We start from the raw sequence: 23339 nt of genomic DNA, 5'->3' as shown, positions 1-23339 counted from the left end.
GGGACTGGGGTGGATGGGTGGGAAGTGAGGGACAAGGGGGAAAAAGGGGCATTACTATTAGCAGACCTAATGTAGAGGGGCATGGGGAGGGCTGTACAACACAGAGAAGACAAGTAGTGAATCTATAGCATCTTACTAAGCTGAAGGACAGTGACTGTAATGGGGTATGTGGTGGTAACTTGATGATGGGGGAAGTCTAGTAACCATAATGTTTGCTCATATAGTTGTAGATTAATGATACCAAAACTTAAAAAAATGCTCAGTGACCGATTCCATAAATCAAATGCAAAGGTTAATTTCCCCTGGTGCATTCTTCTTGGTCTGCTTATTTTGAAGGACTGCTCAGACTGTATCATTGGAGTCTTGCCCAGAGCATCCCTCCTGTCTCCAACTTGGAAGCGTGAGGATGTGGAAATGAGGAAGCAATGGCCTCGGAGCCAAATCCTTGTGACTGGGCTTAATTGGATGGTCGAATCCAAGCCATCCAGCCACTCACAGTCTGATCCTGGGTGGGAATTTCTGGGGTCTATACCCACTCACAAACCTCTGGAGCCTGTGAGTACCTGAATGGTCAGTTATGAATGAGATGACTTTAAAAAGGAAGGAGAGCTCAGTGCTTCAGTGAGGCAGTACTGAGATGAATATCATGGGTAAACCTGCTCCAGGGCCTCTGGAAAATGGAAATACCATCTGAATGGAATGACCTTTTTCCAACAAAATGTTAAATTTTTAAAAAGTTCCTTCAGTAGGCATTGAGTATTAGTGCTTATCAAGGTTCAAAACAGTGTTTCTTTTCCTAATTCATTGGAGTACTGGAGTGACTCATCATACCATTATATGTAAGAATGTGGGCTAAATTGGCTTATGCAATATGACTTTTGTTATGCTTGGGTTCCTTTCTCGTTATTTTTTGTGTAACTATTATAGGTTTTTAATCTGTGGTTACTATGTGGTTCATATATGACATCCTAGATGTATAGCAGTCTATATTGTTAGCAGTCACTTCGAATGCATTCTATCAGCACTATATTTTTATTCCCGCTACTCCATGTTTATGTATCACATATTATCTAATTTTATTTTGTGATTACCTTAATTAATTTCTTGGATATATTTGATTTTACTATTTTGTCTTTTAACCTTTATGCTAACTTTAAAGTTATTGATTTACTACCTTTACTGTATGTTTGCTTTTACCAGTGAGTTTTTCCTTTTGTAATTTCCATACTTATAGTTATTGCCTTTACTTTCCTGCTTAAAGAAGCTTTACATTCCCTGTAAAGCTGGTTTAGCCGTGGTGAACTCCTGTAATTTTTGTTTGTCTGGAAAGCTCTTTATCTCTTATTCAATTATGAATGATACCCTTGCTGGGTAGAGTATTCTTAGTTGGAGGTTTTTCTCTTTTAGCACTTCAAATTTATCATGTTACTCCCTTCTGGCCCATAAAGTTTCTGCTGAAAAACCAGCTGATAGCCTTAGGGGATTTCCTTTTATGTAACTAGTTGTTTTTCTCTTGCTGCTTTTCAGATTCTCTCTTTAATCTTTGACATTTCAATCTGTATATGTCTTGTTGTGGCCTTCCTTGGCTTCTTCTTTGGAGCCCTCTTGGAACCTGGATATCTGTTTTCTTCCCCTCATCAGGGAATTTTTCAGCCATTATTTCTTCAGATAAGTTTTTTACCCTTTTCTCTCTTCTCCTTTTGAGTCTCCTATAAATACAAGTGTTGATGTGCTTGTTCTTGTCCCAGAGGTTCCTTAACCTATCCTCATTTAAAATATTCTCTTTTCTTTTTACCATTCAGCTTGAGTGCAGTCCATTGCCCTGTCTTCCAGATCACTGATCCATTCTTCTGCATCATCTAATCTACTGCTGATTCCATCTAGTGTATTTTTCATTTCTGTCATTGTGTTCTTTAGCTCTGATTGGTTCTTTATTATGTTTTCTTTTTGTTGACATCCTCCCTGAGTTTATCCATTATTCTCTTAAGCCTTTTTAGCATCTTTATAACCCTTTGAATTGTTTATCAGGTAGATTGCTCAACTCTGTTTCATTTAGCTCTTTTTCTGAAGTTGTATCTTGTTCTTTTGTTTGGAGCACATTTTTGTCTCCTCATTTTGTTTGATTTTCTATGTTTCTATGAATTAGGTGGAAAAGTTACCTTGTATAATCTTGAAGGAGTAGCCTTATGTAGGAATGTCTCCTGCATAGATTGTGCAGGCCTGGTGGCTTTGGCTGGCTGGCTGGAGCTGTAGCAGGCATAGATTGGGAGTCCCTGGGCATTTTGCACTGAGGTCACTGGTCAGGTGGATAGAGCTGTAGTGGGTGCAGGCTGAAGGGTCCTAGGGCACTCTGCACAGGGGCCACCCTGGTGGGACAGCTTGTGCCCAAGCAGGCTGGGGGTGTCCCAGTGTGTGCGGCTTTGATGGGTCTGCTAGATCTTGGGTGCATGCATCTGGGTGTGGGTTGGAAACCACCTTAGGGATGTCTGATGTTGTTGTGGGCTTGGGACCCAAGGTTTACAGAGGTGGTAGGCCAGTTAGTGTGCCTAACCCTGCTTGCATCCAAGCTATCAAGGTATAGGGGATAGATGGGGCTTACCAGCACTTCCAATCCTGGGGAGAGTTCCAGTAGTCCTCCCACAGTTTGGTGAACACTTTGGAGTTAGTAAACAGGCTTCAGTAACTTATTTTCTAGTTGTTTATTAAACTGTGCTTTTTTCCTGTTTCCAAGGGTAGGCAAATCTTCATGCAGGCCCTTCAGTGATATCCCTCCCTTTTACCTGCCTAGCATCAAGAGTAGTGTTTCCGTCATTACTGTGTCTCCATCTCTCCTACCATTCTCCATGTGGTGTTTCTATCCTTTGTTGTGCAAAAGCCTTCAGTTCCTCTGGAGGATTTATTCTATAAATAGGTGTAAATTCTGCGCATACATATTAGGAGGTAAATTCAGGCTTTCCTTATGCTGCCATTTTGGATGCCTCCACAATGTGACTTCTGTACATAACCATTTCTTAAATGGAGAAGCAATTCTGTGACAACAGACGATTCTGGATTGGCAGACAAAGGGTAGATTGGAAAAAGGGCTTCTAATTCAACAGGTTCTGGGTAGCAAAAAAGATATAAACCTTTCAAAAGGAGGGAACTAATTGATTTCTGATAAGGGATATAGGCTGGAAAGAAAATATTAACTGCTTGGGATGCTTTGGGCTTGACAAAGGCACATGGTCATCATGTTTCAGTGGGACTGATTCCTCATTAGGATAAGACTTCATTCTGTGTGCCTATGACAGTTCATTTATATTCAATTCAAATTAATATTTTTGATCACCTTCTGTATGTGAGGTGTTGTAGAGAACACAAAAAGAAATCATGTGTACTCAAAATCATGACAGCTCACGTTAACTCAGAACTTACCATGTGCCAAAGCTGTTGTGAGAATTTTACAATTATTAACTAGTTTGAACCTTATGAGATGGGAAGTTTTATTACTCCCATTTTACAGAGAAGGGAACTAAGGCAGATATAGGCTAAGTAACTTACTCAGGTCCTAAGGCTGATAAATAGTAGAGATAGGCAGTCTGCTACTACCACTCATCTACCTCATTCTAACAAAGTCACCTTTGTGCTTGAGAACTGATCTGAGTGTGTATTGTTGGGTTCATTCACTAAGAGAAGTCTGGGACATAAGGGGGAGACAGACGCTCTGGACCTCCAGACCTACCTTGAAATGACCCACCTTGGTTCACAGTAACTCCTCTAATTTGTTTCAGCAGATATTAATGATGCAAGTTAGAGAGCAGTGAGGCTGGCACATCTTGCTAACCAAACAAATAGGCTATCAACCCCAGGACATCATAAGTCAGCTAGGGCCAGGATACTGCCCTGATCCCCAAAACAGCCTAGTTAGAATGATGGATGGGCCAAGCTAGTCACACAAATAGAAATAATCATTTGGATCCCAACTGGCTGCTGTTTGCTTTCTGAGCCCCTTAGTAATTCACAAACCCACTTCCAATGAATAATAAAATGATTTGCTGCTGAAGGCTCGCTCACAATGTGGTGAAACAACTTGGATGCATAAGTAAATAAATCCTCTCCCAAAGCTCGTTAAGGTTTCTAGAAAACACTGACTGCATCAGCCCAGCCACTGCAGCCAATAAGTGTCAGGGATTTCAATGTTTAGAGGAACATTGTATCTTTCAGGTCATTTGAAGGCAATTTAACAGGTAATCCCCCAACTGGTGAGCAGTGTCCATAGATACAAACAAGAAATTTTTTTTGCATATAGTCAGAGCTCAATAAATATTAAATGAATGAATGGTCAGTGATTATAGTACCTGGTAAGTTCACCAACATCTATTTAATTCATTATTGAGGATTTCCCATTTACAATGAAAATAATAGAAAACAACACTGTTATAATTCTAGGAGGGAAGTAAGAAATTAAAAATTCAACTGAACATAGGGGTATGCACTTTGAATCCTGGTACCAAGAAAAGCAGGTTTAGTTACAGAGAGAACAGAAGGGTAGAGGAAACCTGGTGGAGAGGACTATGGAACTGCGGATATTCCAGGGGGATACTTCAGACATGGATGTCCCTGAGTTTTGGAAGTGTGTTTTGTTATGTAATATTTCAAAACTGGGAATTTGTAAACAATTGTACAATGAACATTCATGTAGTGTAGTTTCATCAATGTTAACATTTTGATGGCATTTTTTATGTATTTTAATTACATATTTTCAAAATATATGACTTACAAAGTATCTTAGCTGAGGATTGGTTTAAATCAAAACATAGCCATATACTGGAATTTTATGCAGTTATTTAAAAATCATGCATTAAAAGAATTTTCATTTAGGTTGGAAATTCTCAATTAGAATATGAAATTACATGTATGGTAGAATTCAGATTTCATTAACTATAGATATATGCAAATAAACAAATGAAGTATATAATAACAGTGGCTATTTATTTTGGTGTGGTGGGATTATGGGTTATTTTTGTTTTACTCCTTATAACTTCTGTATTTTCCATAATATCTTCAAAATTATTTCATGATTTTAAAAATGATAAGTATTTTTCTTTCTAGTAAAAATAAATGCTTTTTTAATGTCATTAACAGGGTGTTTTACACAGTGGCTGTGATGAAAGTAATGTTTTGGCTTTCAAATGAAAGCTTACAAGGAAAGGCTGGGGTAAAGAAAGGAGATTTCACTGAGTTAACTCAGGGCTGGCTTTGGAAGCATTTCCCCCATCCCTGTTCTAATGGAATGGCTCACTTCTTCTAGGGAACTCCTTCCACATTTCTTCCTACATCGAGCATGTCATCAGGCATCTCTCTCTCTCCCTCCCAGTGAGAGGGTATGAGATGGTATCTTTATTTTCTTCCTGCTAGCACCCAGTGCAGTGCCCGACTCCACTGTGTGTTGGCTGAGCGAGTGCCAAGTACTCACCGCATAGACGGGGAAGAGTTCCTGTGCATTCAGGTCCCACTCGTTGATGTGAGAGCCGATCTGTACGCCTGGGAAGCCCAGCTCCTTCACACAGCGCTCCATCTCCTTGATGGCCAGTTTGGGGGCCTGCATGGGCAATGAACCCAGACCCACAAACCTCCTTGGGTGTCTTGCAACGGTGGCAGCTAGGTCATTGTTTAAAAGTTGGCACAGGTCTAAAGTGTCCTGAGGTTTGGCCTGATAGAGACAGGTAAGGGAAAACCACATTGTTCAAAACCTTCTTTAGATATTTACTCTGAATACCACCACCCTTGGACTGAATTGTTTGTCACTATCAGTGTCTTTACCCCACAGGGAGTGAGGCACAGACTCACATAGGCATGGGTCACCAGAGACTCAGAAGCCCACCATTACAAATGCAAAGAAAACTGCTAGTGGATTGCTGGATAATTTGAAAAATTGGGGCTATAATAAGAAGAAAGGAAGCCAATTACTGGGCCTACACTAGAGGTGGAATGGGGATGGGCATCCTACCAGTGACAAGAACCCACAGGGCTGCTGCCCATGTGGCACCCTTGCTCCCCCCACACAGGAGGGGGCCAGGCAAGTGCCCAATGTCACCATCAGGGCACCTCCTTGTCATGTTTAATCATGGGATGCCAGGCTGCTCATGGACCTGTCCTGTCCCTGTCTGTCCTCCTCCCAGTCCTTTCTGTTGGCAGTGACATTCGGAGTAACCTTAGCAAAATGCTGATGCAGAGGGAGTTTAATTCCTGTTCCTTTAAGTCTCCCTTCATTGTTTTCTTTCATTTCAGCATCATCCCACCCCACTGCCAGGGATTTGGTACTTTGCTGCAGTCCCAGTTGTGTAGTCAGAGTGCTATCCAATCTGACAAATTCAGGCATATTGAGGTCTTAGGGCATTTTTATTGGAAGCAGTGAATCTAATCACAGGAACAGATAAAAACTGAATCACTAATACTGGAATTATGAGCATGGGTGGAGGAAGTATGTGTGAGCAGGTGATATTTCCTTTTGCTCTTTAAGTCACAACACGAGTAAGTATTTGGCTGAGCAGGTATTTAGTAGTAGTGCCCCCAGCTATGTACAGAAATGTCCTTACACAAGTTTACAGTCATCCCCAAAACTTTTAGTGCTAAAGACTCAATCAGTTGGGGAAAGGCATCCAACTCCATGAATCCCATTTGAATTGAATTGGATATTTATCTCCCTGGGAGAGACGACATAGCAGAGCATTATTATTCCCAGCTCTATACCATGATCACCTCACAGTGCACTGGCTTGTCATTTCTGAGCAAGGCACTGCGGGAATGAGTCATCAGACAGGTAAATTCAGATGGAGATTAAGGTTGGGTCTAGCACTGTCCTGTCCAGTGGAAATATAGTATAAGTCACATAGTTGAATGTGACCACTGGCTATTATACTGGACCATGTAGGTCTACAGCAAGGACAGGACTAGGAAGACAGGCCTGGGAAGGGATGCTGCAGTGTGAGATGCCGAGGGAGGGACGCTGCTCATCCCTAAAGGGAAGGAGACAGTGTCAAGACTTGAGACACCTGTTTACTTGCTAGAGAGTTGAGCCTTCACCTACCACGGAGATGGTTTGATTGAGGTTTCACACTCACCCAGTAGCTAAACATGACGGGAACCGTGGAAAGGGCTTGCACAGTCACTCCTAGACACAGACACAAAGAAAGTCAGCACTGATGAGAAGAATAGCCCGGGCACTCCTTGTGCATTGCCCAGAGCCAAGGAGCACCGCCCACCTCCGTCCCACCGTCCTCTGGCCTTCCCCATCCTCGCTGATCCTCCCTGTCCCCTTGTCTCTGGTCATCTCTCCCAGGCTTCCCTTGACCTTCAGCCTCACTTCTAGGGGGAGCAGTAAAGGCTGGACAAAGGTGAGATAGTTCAAGAAAAACTAATTGACCCCATTGGTCAAGGGTTATTTGTATCCTCCTTCTTGTCAAGTTTATTTGAGCAAGGTGTTTCCCCACCAATTCTTTCAGGGCTTTTTCCCTTAAGTCACGCATGACAGAGTATATTTCTCAGCCACCTTTCCTGCACCTTTAATTCATCTCCAAGGTAAGCCTGGGTGGGTTCCACTGTCTGGAAGGCCCAGAATGAGACCCTGGGCTCAGCTTCAGAATCCAGCATCCAGGGTGTCTAGGATATCTTGTCTCCAAGCTTCTGGAGCAGTGGCATCAGGAGAGACACTGCCAACCTGGGGGTGGCTCCTCTTTCCGACATACCCTTATCCAACCCACCAGCAAGTCCTGTTAACTGTATCCCACTGCCTTTCACCTGCCCACCTCTCCCCACCCGCTGCCACTGTGTAAGGGTTAAAACTTACATCAAGTCACTTCCTTGCTCAACATTTCCAAGGACTTTTCATCACTTCCAGTACAATCCTGACTTGAACACGGTTTGAATCATGAGGCTAAAATGGGCCTCAGAGTGAGCATCATTGGCCTCCTGCCTGTTCTTTGGTTCTCTTTCCTACCCTAGAATCTCCTACCCTAGAACCTCTGCACTGCCATTCCACCTGCCTGGAATGCACTTCTTTTGGCTCATCACAGGACAGGCTCCCTTTTACCCTCAGGTGTCAGTTGAAATGTCACCTCAGAGAGGCTTCCTCAACTTCAGTCACTCAATGCCCTTGCTGTGTTTCTTGCCTTTTCTAATACTGCAGGCTGTCACTGCTATGTTTAGTTGTTTATTCTGTGCCTTCCCCTACTTGAATGTAAACACCACATGGGCCTGTCTGTCCATGTCGTAATCCCTAGTGTCCAGAGCAGTGCCTGCACATTGGACAGATACAACACATCGAAGAGTAAGTCCTTGTTCAGTGAGGGCCGGAGACTAAAGCTTTTGACTGGAGAGCATTGTTAAATATTATCACATGATATTACTTGTTTTTATTGATTAATATAAAGCAGATGAGTTCCTTTCAATTGTAAAATGCTTGCAAGATGCGTAAAGACTGCTTACATTACTCCTTTTCCTTTCTCCGTTGTATAGATGAGATCTAAGGTCACAAGACTTGAAAGTCGTGGGATGAGGCTCCTGTCCAGCTTGTTCCTTCCCTATACCCCAGTGGCCATCACTTGTCACATACTTCATATTAACACAGTAAATTGCATTATTTGTGTGTTGGTGGTTTGGATACATGTTCTTTGGTCTCTGGAAACTGAGAGGGATAAAAACAAATCTAATCCAATTAGAGCTTATATTTTTTTTAAAGAGAGGTTTTGACAGTATGGCATAGCACAATGTTACCCAAACCTACTTGTTGATTGAAATGGTGGAAGATGGGGCAGAACATTACAAAAACAAATTATTAGGCCCTCCTTTGGAAATTTTGGTTCAGTGGATGGGGCTTGAGAAAAATTGTTAAACAAGCCCCCAGGTGAGTGTTTCCTGAGGGAGGTTTGGGAAAAGCTTTGGTGGTGGAATGAGGCAGGAGCCCTAGGTATATATACAGTCCTAGCTCTGCCATTTACTAGCTGTGTGATCCTGAGCAAATCACTTAACTTCTTAGGGATCAGTAGGTACAACAATACCTACCACTGGAGATGCTGAGAGAGGATTAAATGTGAGCAGGTATGTGAAACACCCTCCTGCCCCCCACCCCCACCCCCGACTGTGTTGCCTCTTAGCCTCCTTTCTGCAGAGAGAACTGAACTCCCAGCCCAGTTCTGACCTCCCTGGGTCTGCTCCAGAACCAGCTTCTGTAGGAACTCAACCTAGCTGGAGACAACCTAGCTTGTATATATATCATCTCATTGTTGTTTTATTATTTTTGTCTTTCTCAGCTCTGTATTGGATCTTGTAATGAAGTGAAACAGGGGCTGCCAGTTGCATTTCCCTCCCCACATGAATTTCTGTAATCTGCTGTGCTGGGCCTTCATTTTATTTTCTTACTCCACAGAGGTGGTAGGGTATAGTTGTTAAACACTTGGGACCAGACTTGCCTGGGTTCAAATCCTCGTTATGCCCCCAGCAAGCTGTGTGGTCTTGGACAAATTTTTAACCTCTGTTCCTCAGTTTCTTCATCTATAAAATGGGCATAATAATAGATACTACTTCCTTGGGTTGTTCTAGGGATTAGATGAGTTAATCCATATTCAATGCTCAGAACAGTGCCTGGCACAAAGTAAATGCTCAGCAAAGATAGTCATGACTGCTCTCTCGAGGATATCCATTGAATGAGACATACAACAAAAACCAAAGGAAACGCTCTTCATCTAAACTGCAGTGGTTCTGACACCCATTATCTGTGTTTCATTTCCACTAGTTTTCTTCTTGAAAGGGTGGGTCCTTGCTTGAGCTTTATGTTTAGAGCAAAACCTTGCTCTTTGCAGTAGGCCTGGGATGCATGTACTATGTTCTGAGGAGTGGTCTACAGAGGTTCTATGGGCTTCGTGCAAAGTTCAACTTGAATGCCACTTAAATATACTTTAAATTATTTTTTAAAAATCTATGAAACAATACCTGGCCCAAAGTATCCTAGACCAAATTCTAACATACCAGAACCTACCACCTCATTTAGGGCTGACAGGTTAACTCATTTTGTACAGATTTTGGAATAAAATGCCTCCTACCATCTCTGTGTATATATTGAATTATTATACAGTTATCTTTGATTAAGAGGGTGATAATTCTAAGCTGTTGTTTCATTTATATGTATGAATTGTATTTTGGTTTAAATCTAGACCACTGATGCCCAAATTTAGGTGTAACAGTGTTGTAGTAGTGAGTTCCCCATTACAGACCATTGGCACAGCCCCAGGTGTCCCAAAGGCCCAGTGATTCTTCTTGGAGCATGCTGTCCTTAGGTGGCACAGTCAGCCAGGCAGTAACAAGTTGAAAGCAGGGTGACCATGACACCATATTTTAGATAGTCTTTTAAATTCTTTTGAATCATCAGGATTTGTTTGCTTTTTAAATATAAGATAAGGAATGCAAACAGTTCTTCAAAATTATTAGTGATTCAGCTTTGAAACAAAAATTTCCTAATTCTCCCCTTGCAAATTTCAGCATTAATTTCATTGTAGAGTACTTTGAGATTGCATAATTCACTTTCTTTATAACTGTTGCCATTTGCACCCCTTATGTGTCGATAGGGATGTTCTGTACACTGGGCAACAAGACAAAGTACAGAATGAGATTGGATCCTGAATCTGACTAAGGGGACATTTGACATCCTTAGTTTGTGAATTCTCATTTTTACTGTTTTACTTGGCTTGATAGTAAGTAAATACTATACATTCAAACTTAAAAAACTTTAATAACATGCCACTTTTAACTTTGATGATTTAGCATTCTACTTTAAGACAAGGTATATCCAATTTAAAGAGAAATTTAAATCCACACCCTAAAAGCATTGTAGTGGGAGGTCCCGTCCTTCTCCAAGAAAGGCTAGAAGAGCCTGGGCACATTTTAGAAAAGTTGCCATCACATAAATCACATAGAGTGGTCAACAGACTTTAGAGGCAGACGTTGCTTTCGCATCAGATGCAAACACTGGTAACATTTCTTGTCGTAAGTACCTGTCTGGTCCATTTCTCTAATCCGGACTTCTGGGTCCCAGCAGTTCTCCTGGACCACTCTGAAGACCTTCCCATCTTTCAGCATCTTTGCTTCTCCCTAGGGCAGGAAATTCATGTTAGCAAAAGGCGACCTAAGCTCACTTAGATTAATCCTCCACTGCAGTGTTTGGAACATGGTTCTCCCCTAACATTTTTAAGGGTTTTAACTTAATCCTCAGAGAAGTAGCCTACTACATCTACCTCTCGCCCAGACCTGCTTGTCCTCCTGGCTTGCTGCTTCTGTGCTTGCTGCCTGCATTATCTTTCTCATCCCTCTGTGATGACATCATGTTTTTTGCTTCCCTCTGCCTGCCATGTCACCATCCAGCCCATTTCACAGTACTGTTAGGTCTGTCTCCCAAATGATCCTGCAGTGGTTCACTTTTCTCTGTCTCTGCTGCCTCTGTTCCCAAACCCCATCTCCTCTCACCTGAACAACTGCTCCAGCCTCCAGCCTGATCTCTTTCTGCTTTCATTTTGTGCACCTCCAACCCGATCTCCACAAAACAACCAGAACCAACTTTTAAAACCCTATATCAGATCTTGCCACTGCCCTGCTTAAGTCTCTTGAATAGATTCCCACTGCCCTGAAGGTACTATCTAAACTCCTTAACCCGGCCTGTTAGATCCTGTGCAATCTAACTGCTGCCTACCTCTATAACTTCATCATATGCCTGCACCTTTATAAATAGTCTCTCTATTAACTATTTTCAAAGTAGTCTAATTAAGTATTCCATTTGTTTTCTCTTTGGAACCTGATTGATTTAGCTTTAAAAAAAAAAGGCACATAAACATTTAAATAATTCTATGTATTTCTATAGGTGCATATATATATAAGTAAATAATAGGAAAAGGTCTGGAAAGATACCCATCAACTGTTAATAGGAATTACTTCTAAGGATGGGTAATGCTGATACAAAGGATCTGTAGCTTTATCTCCTATAGCTTATTTAAAAGAATTTATTCTAACCTTACTTATGTAATGAAAAGTTAACCTTAAAAATAAAAATATGAAATGAAAGCATTGGTCTAGATTGATGGTTTTCAATCAGTTTTGGCTATGATCCCACATTAAGAAATATATTTTCCACTGTGACCCAGTACACCTATATATAACTATTTATACAGATACAAACTGTGACAAAGTTTCATGAAATACTATATACTCTTACAACTAGTAGACCACCTGCTATTTTCTTTCCTAATCTATTTCATTTTTCATGCTGTTCTAACCAGCTGGATTGATACTCTGACTCACTGTTGGGCTGTATCCCATGGCTCCGACATTGACTAGACTGATGATCTCTAGTGCTGCAGCTCTGTGACTCTTTAGCTTAATGAAAATTGCCCCCTGCCTTGGGCTTTCCACCTCCCCTGAAGTCCCTTACTGTTTACTGCCTCTTTACAAAATTGTTGCTATCTGTATGTTCTTTATCCATTGGGTGTCTGCCTGGCTCCCCAGTGAGGGGTTGTGAGATAATAGAAAAAAACATGTATGTCTCTGCCAGTTCCTGGCACAAAAAATCCTAAAAACCCTGTGAATTTCTGTGATAAGAACACTAGGAGCATCTTTTGTTCTAAGGAGGTGCCTCTGGGTGGCTCCTGGGTGGGGGCTGGTCACCAAAAAGACCAAGTCATGATTAGAAGCTTGAAATTTTCATCTCTCCTCCCCACTTCTCCAGAAAGAAGAGAGGAACTAGAAATGGAGTTAATAATTGATCATGTCTGCATGAGGAAGCTTCCATAAAATTTCAATAGCATGGGGTTTGGGGAGTGTCCAGGAAGGCAAACACAGCCACACCAGGAGGAAAAACTGGGAAACACAGGGAGAAACTGGATAGATTTTTCTTTGCAGTGAAAAATCATTTTAGGAACAGGAACCTGGTGATTGGTGATCACAGAATAGCATGTATGAAAATTCTAGGTGTGATGGAAATGGTGTGTGTTTTTTTTGTGCATGTGCATTGTGTTTATTTTTATTCCCAAGGACCTGAGAAACACTTAGTGGATACTTCTAGACGCTGCTGACCCACTAATTTGAAACAGGCCCTAGTCTACTCTCCTTTGAAATGCTCCTATCAGGACTCAAATTTGCCCCACCCCATGCAGCTCCTGAAAGAAGGTCACGCAAACTGGCTTGCTACCTATTTTATAAATATTCAACCAAAGGAAAAATTGTGTTACTCAGTTCTGAACAAGGCTTTACTATGGCAAACAAATACATCTCATTCCAACAAATTCATTCCAAAAACTCTGAAAACACCAAAGGTTAAGAAGAGAAACAAATAGGGACACCGGAGAAATGTTTTGGAAAGACTTTTCAGAGAACAGGGATCTCTGAGGTAAAACAATCATGGGGACACAAAATACTTGTTCATCAAAGGAATGTAGGGGAACAAAAAGCAATTTCAACCCCCAAATACTGTGTTTCTCATTGCTTTTTTTAAGCCTAATTTGCATATTTGTATACATTTGCATGTTGTCTTCCAAGACTAATCCTGACCCCTGTAATTATGAAAAATACAGATTTGGTTCTGTTTTGTTTTGTTTTTGAGAGACAGGGAAGCAGAGAGTCACTGTTTTGTTCTATTAGACTACCATTGTACCCAATTTTGCTGTAAATACATTAGTAGTATATATGACTGGAAATATTTTGTTTTCTATTGGAGATTTGCTGGTAAGTTAATACAATCTCCTGATTCAAAAACAAAGTGAAGAGATTTGCTAGTCTCAAACAGCAGCCTGGGACAAGGAGTTAAAAGAAAAACCACAAGCTGGCAATCCCTGCATTTGGGGCGGAATTCCTAGTAGCCTTGTAATCAGCTCCACTCAGATTGTTCTCTGCCTTGGGGAGACTTGAGGCCAGCTTAGATCACTAGCTCCCAGATGAGAAACTAGCACTTTTAATGGTAACGGTGTAGCACAGTGTCTACATCAGCATCTAGTGTGCACTCTTTGATGAGGTGAGAATGAGCTGCCCCAGAGATCCTGATGTTTAAAACTCTTTAATGATTCCCCACTGCCTTCAGGATCAAGTATAAAAGCCTAAACCCATCTACCAAGGCTCCATCTGATGAGGCTTCTGTCCACCTCTCCAGCTTCTTCCCACCACTCTGCTATTTAAAATCTTGCCTGTCTCTCTCCATTCTCCACAGTGTAGCCAAAGTGGTCTTTTTAAGCCATTAAGACTTTCCAAACAATTTGCGCTGTGCTGAGAATAAAATTTGACTCTTTAGCATGTCCCACAAGTCTTTCCATGATCTGTCCCCACACCCAATGTTCAGCATTTCTGTGCATTTCTCCTAAATTCCCAGTGAAGCTGAACTTGCTGATCCAGGGACCACACTTTGAGAAATGTTGGTACCAGCCATAGCTGAGTGCTTGAGTTCTGGGCTTACATATGTTTAATATCTCCCCCCTGTCTTCTCTTTCTGTAACCTTTATTCCTTAGGCAAGCCTTCACCTCTGTTTCCTTTGTTTCTAGGCAAGCCTTTGCCCCTACTTCAAGACTAAGGATGGGCATCACTTCTTCTAGAAAGCCTTCTCCAATGCTTGGTGCTCAAATCTATGTTCTCCAGAATGTAGTGTGAAAGCAGTCCTTACCTTACTGTTCCGCATTGTGTCACCCCTGCATGTAGAACTATCTTCCCAGACCATGAGTCCCCCAGCTCCTTCCTTAGTCATGTCTATGTTTCAGCTGAGAGCTCAGGAGGTTCCTTCTGAACTCCATGAGTGTGTATGATGCCTCTGAAAATGAAGTTAGGCCTATCCTCTGTGCAGCCCTAAACCTCAGCTCATTCTCAGGCCTTGTCATTTGCAGAATGCTTTGCCCCAAGCCTTCCTTCTTTCACTTTTTCTCTTATCAAATTCAGCCCTTAATAATAGTGGCTTATTCTCCCCTTTGTCTCCAGTGTTCAGTTTCTCCAGCTCATGCTCAAATGTAATCTGTGCCATTTATTGGTTGGTCTTAATATACTATAATAACCTATAGAGAGAGCCAGGTTGCTTCCTTGAGGCAGAGCAATAAGTGCAAAAATTGGTTCTAGGGCAAGAAAAAGAGAGATGTTTTAATGGCTTCTTCAGTTTCAATTTTATCTTCTTAAATACTGCTGTTTGAAGTTACCCCCAGTTTTCCTAATCATTTTGAGAAACTTGAGTATTATTCCCTTGCAAACTCAATAGGAGGAAAGAAGAATTGGGCTCCCTGGAGGCCTGCTTGCAGGAAGTCTGAGGCTCAAGTTGTCTCTGGGTCTGAGCAGTGCTTTGGGAGATACTCACCTTGCTGTGATGTTGGAGCTGCACCCAGCCTCCATAGCCAAATCTCTGTCGGGGGTGGGGGAGTGGGAGAAAGCACAGTGAGACTGGATGACCAAAGTAGAGAGGAGTGCAGCAAAGGGGCATAAGGGTCCTGAGCTCCATCCTTTCAAGAATCACCTTCCCATTTCCCTTCCATACCCATGTATCACTTATTCAATATTTATATTTAAACAATTCCCTTTTTTTTCCTTAAATATATTTATTCAGGAAGAAAATTCTATATTATACTTTCACTTTTTCTCCTAATGCAGGTTGCAGTTTTTAAATGAGGATTAACATAAAAAAATATTTGTTCACATACCACCTAAAATCATTTCATGGGCCACCAGGAGTATATAGACCATAAGGACCAGTCTTTAGGGAATCCCATAGTAGAATACTAACACTGCTCTTCAAACTGTGGGTTGCAATCCATAAGTAGATCATGAAATCATTTTGGTGGATAGCAACCCAGATGTTCCAAGAACATGCTACGTGTATCATGTGATATGAACATATATGTGTAGCAGATGCTGCAGGTGTCCCACCTATATTCCCTCCTTCTGCGTACACCAGCTGCCTTCAACTGCCAGAACCTGCATTTCTTTGACAAAAGCTTCTCTTTTTCCTCTAGAGCCAGCTTTGATCAGGCCCCTCTAGAAGATTGCAAGTAGCAGGAAATTAGTCTCACCATCCTTCCCCACTCCAAAAGCCCCTCAGTCAAAGACTAAACGCATTTGTATACAAACACATTGAATACGCTGGTATCCCCATCCCTTAGGAGGGATGACTCTGAGGTGAGGCACACATTCTACACGTTTATTAGTTGCTTTGCTCTCTTTGTCTCATTTCCCCACCTACTGGTGTTTCCTGGTGTTTCAAGGTAAACTACTTGTATTTGAATCCTTGCCTCAGGGTGTGCTTCTTGGAAAATCCAAGCTAAGATATTAAAGAAATGGAGTGGAATGGAATGGAATAGAAGAGTCTAAAACAAAAAATATATATTAGAAGGCTTCCCATGTATTATTAGTTTAATGAAACTCCATTATTTATATGAATGTTTGTAATGAATTAAAAGTGTAATATATTTCTTCTTGGGAGTCATGAATACAAAATTTGAGACTGCCTAAGAACATGGTTATAATGACTCATGTTACCATAGGTTTTAAAATCTCATTTATTTCAGTTACTCATTCCTTCCTCAAATCCTCATGGAGTCTCACCCATGACCAGCCTTACTAGGGCAGAGAAAATAAAAAGGGCAGTTCCAGCCTGTGTGGAGCACAGTCTTGAGAGGGCAGGGTTTGGGAGGGTAGTAATTGAAGAGCTATAGTGGCATGTGAGACATGCTGTGACAGAGTGACACACAGGTTCTCTGGGGGCCTGGAGCAAGGTACTGACCCACAACTGACTCAGGTGGTGTTAGGGGAGGGAGGCTGAAAAGTTTATCTGGGGTCAGATTGGAGAGGAAATTCAGTGTTCATTACTTTTGTGTTCCAAAAAAGTGGCTCTCAAAGTGACATGCAAGAAGGGAAGGTGTAGAGGTTGGAGATAACTCTGTGAAGAGCTCATCAGTGTCTCTTGTCAGCAACAATAGGTAGATCAGCTAAGGAAGCTGAATATCAGCTCAACTTCTCAATTGTAGTAGCTGAGACCAGCTGAATGTGATTGGTTCCTATGTCACGGTACAGGGCAGTTAGTTGTCTTCAGGGAGTCAGGTCCCTCTTCCTAGCTCCCCTCTTGCCTCCAGACTGAGAGTGGAGTCTGCGACTACAGCACAGGGGTGTTTCTGTGTCTCTCTGTCTGTGACTGAGGTCTGTCCCAACAGACTTAAGATTTGGTCAATTCAGTACTAGCCTAATTCTACCTGGGCATAAGGTCTGTTCTTGAGTTCTAGCTCCAAATAGTCATGTTATCATTGGAAATCTATCTGCCTCCTCCCAAGTGTTATCAGAGGGCCTGGCTTAAGCTGGGCATGCAAGGGAGCCACTCTACTGGGAACCCTAACTTCTCTGTGAACCTAGTTTCTCCTTTGCAGGTGCCCGTGCACTTTATGCATTTAATGCTCTTGTGCTTTTCCCCCTCTTCTCCTGGATAAAGCTGCCCAGAGATGTACATTGGAAGAGGGGGTAGAAAATGGCTGTGATCACAATTACACTTTAAACTTAAGTCCTATGTCAAACTGGAAATTTGCCATTGAAATCTATCTTCAGTAAAGAAGGAAAGGTCTTACTTCCTTCTCTCCTTCCTTCTTTCTTTCTTTCTTTCTTTCTTTCTTTCTTTCTTTCTTTCTTTCTTTCTTTCTTTCTTTCTTTCTTTCTTTCTTTCTTTCTTTCTTTCTCTTTCTTTCTTTCTTTCTTTCTTTCTTTCTTTCTTTCTAACTTTTTCTTAATTCCCTGTTAAACTTTAACCCATAAATTAGCAGGCTAAAGTATTAAGTTAAAGTTAGTCATTAAGTATTAAATAAAGTCAGCAGATTAGAGAAGGGCATTTGGGGAAGGACAGAGAGGCCGAGGGAGGCAGACAGAAGGGTCGTGTCACACATGACAAACTACATATAAGATATTTGACTTTGTTAGAGTAGCCTAACATCTCAAAGTTACTGTTTCCTTGTGTGTAAAATGATGCTAACAGCAGTAGCTGTGACAGGGTTTTATGGGAATTAACTGAGATAATTCATAGAAAGCTGTCTACACCAGACCTGGCTTCTAGGAAGAGCCTCATCAATGCTGACAGTGATGATGACGGTGGAGGTGGGCGTGGTGGTGGCAGCAATGGTGATGGTGGTAGTGTTGGTAGGGATGAGGTGGTGGTAAAGGCGATGGTGGAGGTTGAGAGGTGGGAGTAGTGGTTGTGGTACTGAGTTTGGTGGCAGTGGTGGCACCACTGATGTTGATGGTGGTGGTGGCAGGCAGTAGTGGCAGTAGGGGTGTTAGAGTGGAGAGACCCTATTCCACCCTTAGGTAGTGGAATAAAGCATACCCTGGGGTCAGGCCCTGTGAAGTGCTGTGAAGGAAGGAGCCCTCTGTTACTCTGTGTTCTTCCTTCCTGTTTCTTGAAAGCTCAAGATTTGAACACTTTTGTTTCCCCTAAGCCCCTTACAAAGATCTAACCTATGTGGGGGAACTTCATTTTGCTCCGAGTCTGGTCTCCGTACAGTCCTCCAGCTCTCATTCTCAGCTGACTCAAGCCTGGGTCTGAGCTCTATGACCCTGGGAGTAGTTTTGGTCAGAGCATATGCCAGGAGGCATTTACAGTCTGAAATATTTGACTGACAATGACCAAAATCCCATAGGCATTTATGTGCATGACAAATAACAAATTAAAAAATTCAAGGGAATATAGTTCTATATTCAAGAGATGTGTTTCTGAAATGGATATATGTGAATCAGAGGCTGATGAACTAAATGACATTTTTAATGTCTTGGGGTCCTCACAGTCTCATGAGGTGAATACAGACCTCCCGGGCGAAGAAATCAGATACCTATTTCCTCAGAGGGGTTGTTTAAAAGACAAAAGACAAGATTTTGTCTCCTAAAACTTTATAGTGATCAAGTGCAGCTAAATCACTGCTAATGAAAGAAGATGAAAATCTATATTTTTTTTCACTAGAAGCAAGACTTTTTTCATTCTATTTAAAATTAGAAGAATCTTTGCAAGCCCTTCTATGGAGCACATAGGAGTTGGTCAGTGGAGTCTTGCTAAAGGAAAACGCCAAAGCCTTATCATCATCAGGAATAATCTCCCTGCAGATCAACCTGAAACAACTTTCACCACGATTTCTTGGGCCACCATCCTATTTATGACAGCAGAGTGTGGGGCATGATTCATCAGAAACAATTTATCAAGTGCCCCCTGAATCTGCTCTCTATCTACCTCAGCTAAATTTTTTCCCCAATCTTAACTGTAACTCTGACTAAAGTCATTATTAGCAAGTGAAAATTAAAAGATTTCTCAAATCCCAATCCTTTGTAATCATTGGTTAATCATCAACCCAGGCATGTTGATTCTGCTTTTCTGTTTCTTTATTGCATAAGGAGGTCAAGGTTATTGTCCATTAATATTTAATAAGGAAAAGCAGGTTTGAAAAGAAAAAGTTGTCCAAAGGGACTTCATCTTCTAAAATAAAACTTGTACTGGCTTATTTTTCTCATTCTTTTATTGGGAAGTTTAAAAATATAGTGAGGGAAGATCAGAATTGATGTTTTGAAATAATACTTTACCCACTAAGGAATGATTTGAAGGTGAAGGAAAATCTGCTATACCTATTGAACTAGATGAACAACAAGGAAAATCTGCTATTAACTAATGCCACTTAGTACTCACTTTACTCTGACTATATAGACTAGAAATGGGGAGAGAGAGAGAGGGATCCCAGCACCATTTAGATGTGTTTTTATTTATCTCACCCCTCCCAGTTTGAAAACACAGAACGGTTTTCTGTTAATAGTTTCGTCACTGGCTTGCCTGCAAGCAAATGTAAACATCTACGACATAACAGATCTGATTGCTTGGACTGTAGGCTGGAAGCCAGGAACCAGTGATTCTGTGATGAAGCCCTCAGTGGGTTTATGTGAGTGTGGGGAAGTTGGGGAGGAGGCTGGTGTTGAGAGAGGCACTGGGGGGCAGAGGGACGTGGGGATGTCCTTTCCAGCAGTGATATTCTCCCGAGTCAGCTCTCTCAAGGTGGGTGTGATGGTAGAGGGTCCACCCGGTTGCATGTAGCTCTGGGAGTCTAGGCTCCCTTCTGAGTCTCAGGTACCTCATCTGCCCAGCAGGGTTAGTAATACAAATATTAGCTACAGTTCACAAGATTTTATGTGAATCAAATTACATTTATATAGATGCAGATATAGACATAGATGTAGATACAGCTCCTTGGGAGTATCAGAGTTTATGATTATCATCATCATCATCATTAGTAGTTAAGTATCAGTTATCTGCTTGCAGGGTGTGTATCTGATAGATGGAGGCCTGGTTTATCTGGACAAAATGCCCCTCCCCTCTTTTGAGGTGGCCGCTAGAAGATAGGAAGGGGAGAGAATGCAGAGCCAGCAGAAGAGTGCTTGGGAAATCTCCAGGGCACACATTTAAAGCTATAACCTCCTTATGCTTTGCATCCTCAGCTGCCTGAACAGTTTTAACAATGCCTTTAGGGCCCTACATTAGGTGGAGCAGCTAGAAATTTCAGCTTTTGGTAATCAATTCTCTGCTCAAACTGCAGGCAGGCTTCAGGGAGGGAGGCAGGTTATGGGAGGTGGGGTATAGCCCAGGACACAGGGCAGAAAGTTTTTTCCCCTTAATAAGGAGAAGGCATTTTAATTAGAGTTTGAGTTAATTCATTTTTCCTCACTTGGGATAAAAAAGATGAAACATTCAGTGGTGTGGGAGTACTGGAGAAGGCTGAAGATTGGGCAAAACCTAATAGCCTGAACAAAACTCAGGCCAATTTTTAATTTCTTTCATGTTCCCCACCTGCCTCATTTAGTATTCATTCAAAAGTTCTTAATGACAAAAGGAAATCTCCCTCTTTTGAGAAACACAGAGAAGAGTCTAGAGACACTCACTGTGCAAATGCTTCATGTCATTTTCTATGGCTTTTTTTGATATTCCCACTCTCTAGTTCATAACAAGGATTTACAGCTTAAAGAACATCAAAAAGGAAAGGTTTCAGACAGTGTCCTAAAATAGATTCTAAAAAATTCCACAAAGCTATCTCTTGGTGCTTCTAAAACTTATTTTAAACATTTTGGAAAGGAGATGTGTTTTAGAAGTCCTGGAAATCTATCGCATTCCATTTTTTTAATAGTCTCTTACTGAAACTATAACTTTAAATTCTGGAGTTGGCATATATCTTCCCAGCAGCTGAATATATGATTTAAATGGAAGTAAAACTGCCTGACTTAAATTGTCCAGAAATTTTAAAGAATGCCTCATTTGAGGGGAAAAAGGGATTTTTAGAAAGCACTTACTTCTTTAACGTTCTTTCAAAATAAATATGTCATTTTTCATTTTTAAAAACTGAAATCAGAGCTACCAAGTAATATAAAATCACCCCAAAGAAGAAAAACTTAACATTTAACTCCCCAAAGAAGAGATAGATCTGTATTAGAAACCTTGTGAAACCCTAGATAAGTTCTAGAAATAATTCAGCAAATTAATCACCATTACCTTTTCTAGATCTGGCCATTCTTTTGGTAGAATATGACTATGGATGTCAATTTTCATCGCCACAGGATCAGAAGAGAAGTGTGTAAAGAAGTTCTGACAGTAAGAGATCTCCGTGAAAACCATAGAGTTGATTGATTTACTTAGTTCCTTTATAGCTACTTTCAGGCATGGTCAGTCAGCTTGCTCAGCTCAGTCTAGGTCCAATGAAACTGCCTTATTAAAGTTCAAAGTTCTGTTTATTTGTCAACTTGGCTTCGGGTCAACAACTCTTTGGTAGTCAGGACTCTGGGCACAAAATAAAAATAAAGTACTGCATGAAACTCTTTGAAGTCAAATGTACTGCAGGCTGCTTTTGAGGCATAGCAAATCCAAAACTGACTAATGTTTGTTTTTAAATATTTCAATTTTTATCAAGATATATGTAGTAAAAAAAAAAAATCAAACAGTGCAGACAGTTTTTAAAGAAAATAATTCCCTGACTTACCTTTTCTTACTCTTGGTTACATTCCCCAGAAGCAACTAATTTTAATGCTTTTTGCTTATTGTTCAGTTAGTCTGAACATTTTTTTAAACAATATTCAGCTATTGACTTGTCCATGAAAATTTAATATGTTGAAAAGTTGTGGAGGAAGTTTCTTTTTTTACTTTTAAGTCATAGAGCCCACTCTTCATATATGTTGTTTCCTCCATAGCCTTTTTCATTCATTCATTCATTTATGCATGCATGCTTGCATTTAGCAAATATTTATTGAGAATTACTATGTACCAAGGCTATAAGGTTGAGTGAGATAAAATAATGCATATGTTGTAATAGATCATTGTACATAGCCTAAGCATAGGGAAAAGAAGACAGTAGCCATTTCAACTGAAGATTGTTGGAGCAGTTTGGATAGGGTTTCCACTGGAACATAAATGGGGCTCATGGTCATGCCTGTAACAAAAGAGCCTGGAACAAAGCAGCCCTTTATTGTTCTATGTTTACCTTTCTTATTCCTGGAACACTTAAGATGTTCAAGGGACCTGAGGCCCCTGGCAAAATCTTAACCTGCTTTGAGATGCTCCCTTCAGCTTAGTCTCCACAATACAGGTACTAAGTAGTCAAAATAGCCTTCCATCTAGGCTATTTAACTAGATTCTGAATAAACTGTAGCAAACATTCTTTTCAACTAGATTCTGGATAAATTATAACAAGTTCAACTAGATTCTGGATAAATCATAACAAGTTCAACTAGATTCTGGATAAATTATAACCAACATACTTTTAAATGCTGCTCAAATGAAAATAAATAAGATCCTCAAGATTATTTTTAAAAAGTTCAATGAGCTAAAACCAAATGAGCGAGCCTTAAACTAACATGGAGGCACATGCAATACCCAGAGTAAGTGTAAGCACTTTTAGAGCATTTCCTATGGGTAGGCACTGTTTCAAGCTTTTTACGTCTATTAGTGCATTTATTCTTTTTATTTAAATTGAAGTGTCAATGATATACAATCTTGTATTGGTTTCAAATATACAACACAGTGGTTCCAGACAGTTATTCATAGTATTAAATCCTCACCCCCACTAGTGTGGTTACTGTCTGTCAACATAACAAGATGTCACAGAAACATTGGCTATATTCTCCATGCTGTACTACCATCCCCATGACCAACTTATATTATGATTGAGAGTTTTTGTGCCCCTTTATCCCCCTTACACTCCTTACCCACCCACCTCAACCCCTCCCACACGGTAACCACTAGTCACTTCTCAGTATTTGTGAGTCTACTGCTGTTCCGTTTTTTTTTGTTTTGCTCTGTTTTTAT

General features: G+C 40.9%; 1 protein-coding gene across 2 annotated transcripts in view; it reads right to left on the bottom strand.

Annotated features, from left to right (window-relative positions):
* The window catches only part of ACMSD (aminocarboxymuconate semialdehyde decarboxylase), an 88191-nt gene extending 66486 nt beyond the window's left edge, over window positions 1-21705 (bottom strand). The window contains exons 1-5 of one of the 2 annotated variants that reach the window (XM_037020706.2): window positions 21534-21705; window positions 15345-15389; window positions 11028-11124; window positions 7104-7153; window positions 5456-5692 (exon numbers count right to left, since the gene is read on the bottom strand). In XM_037020706.2, the coding sequence (XP_036876601.1) occupies window positions 5456-5692; window positions 7104-7153; window positions 11028-11124; window positions 15345-15389; window positions 21534-21656 (552 nt within the window). In that variant the 5' untranslated portion in view covers window positions 21657-21705. The remainder of the gene's footprint in view (window positions 1-5455; window positions 5693-7103; window positions 7154-11027; window positions 11125-15344; window positions 15390-21533) is intronic. The other variant, XM_037020705.2, reaches the window with a different exon arrangement.
* Between the last annotated feature and the right edge of the window lie 1634 nt (window positions 21706-23339).

The sequence above is a fragment of the Manis javanica genome, chromosome 7, assembly GCF_040802235.1.
Source record: "Manis javanica isolate MJ-LG chromosome 7, MJ_LKY, whole genome shotgun sequence".
Classification (NCBI taxonomy): Eukaryota; Metazoa; Chordata; class Mammalia; order Pholidota; family Manidae; genus Manis; species Manis javanica.
Note: the sequence above shows the minus strand (reverse complement) of the source record. Positions and strands in the feature narration are given on the sequence as shown.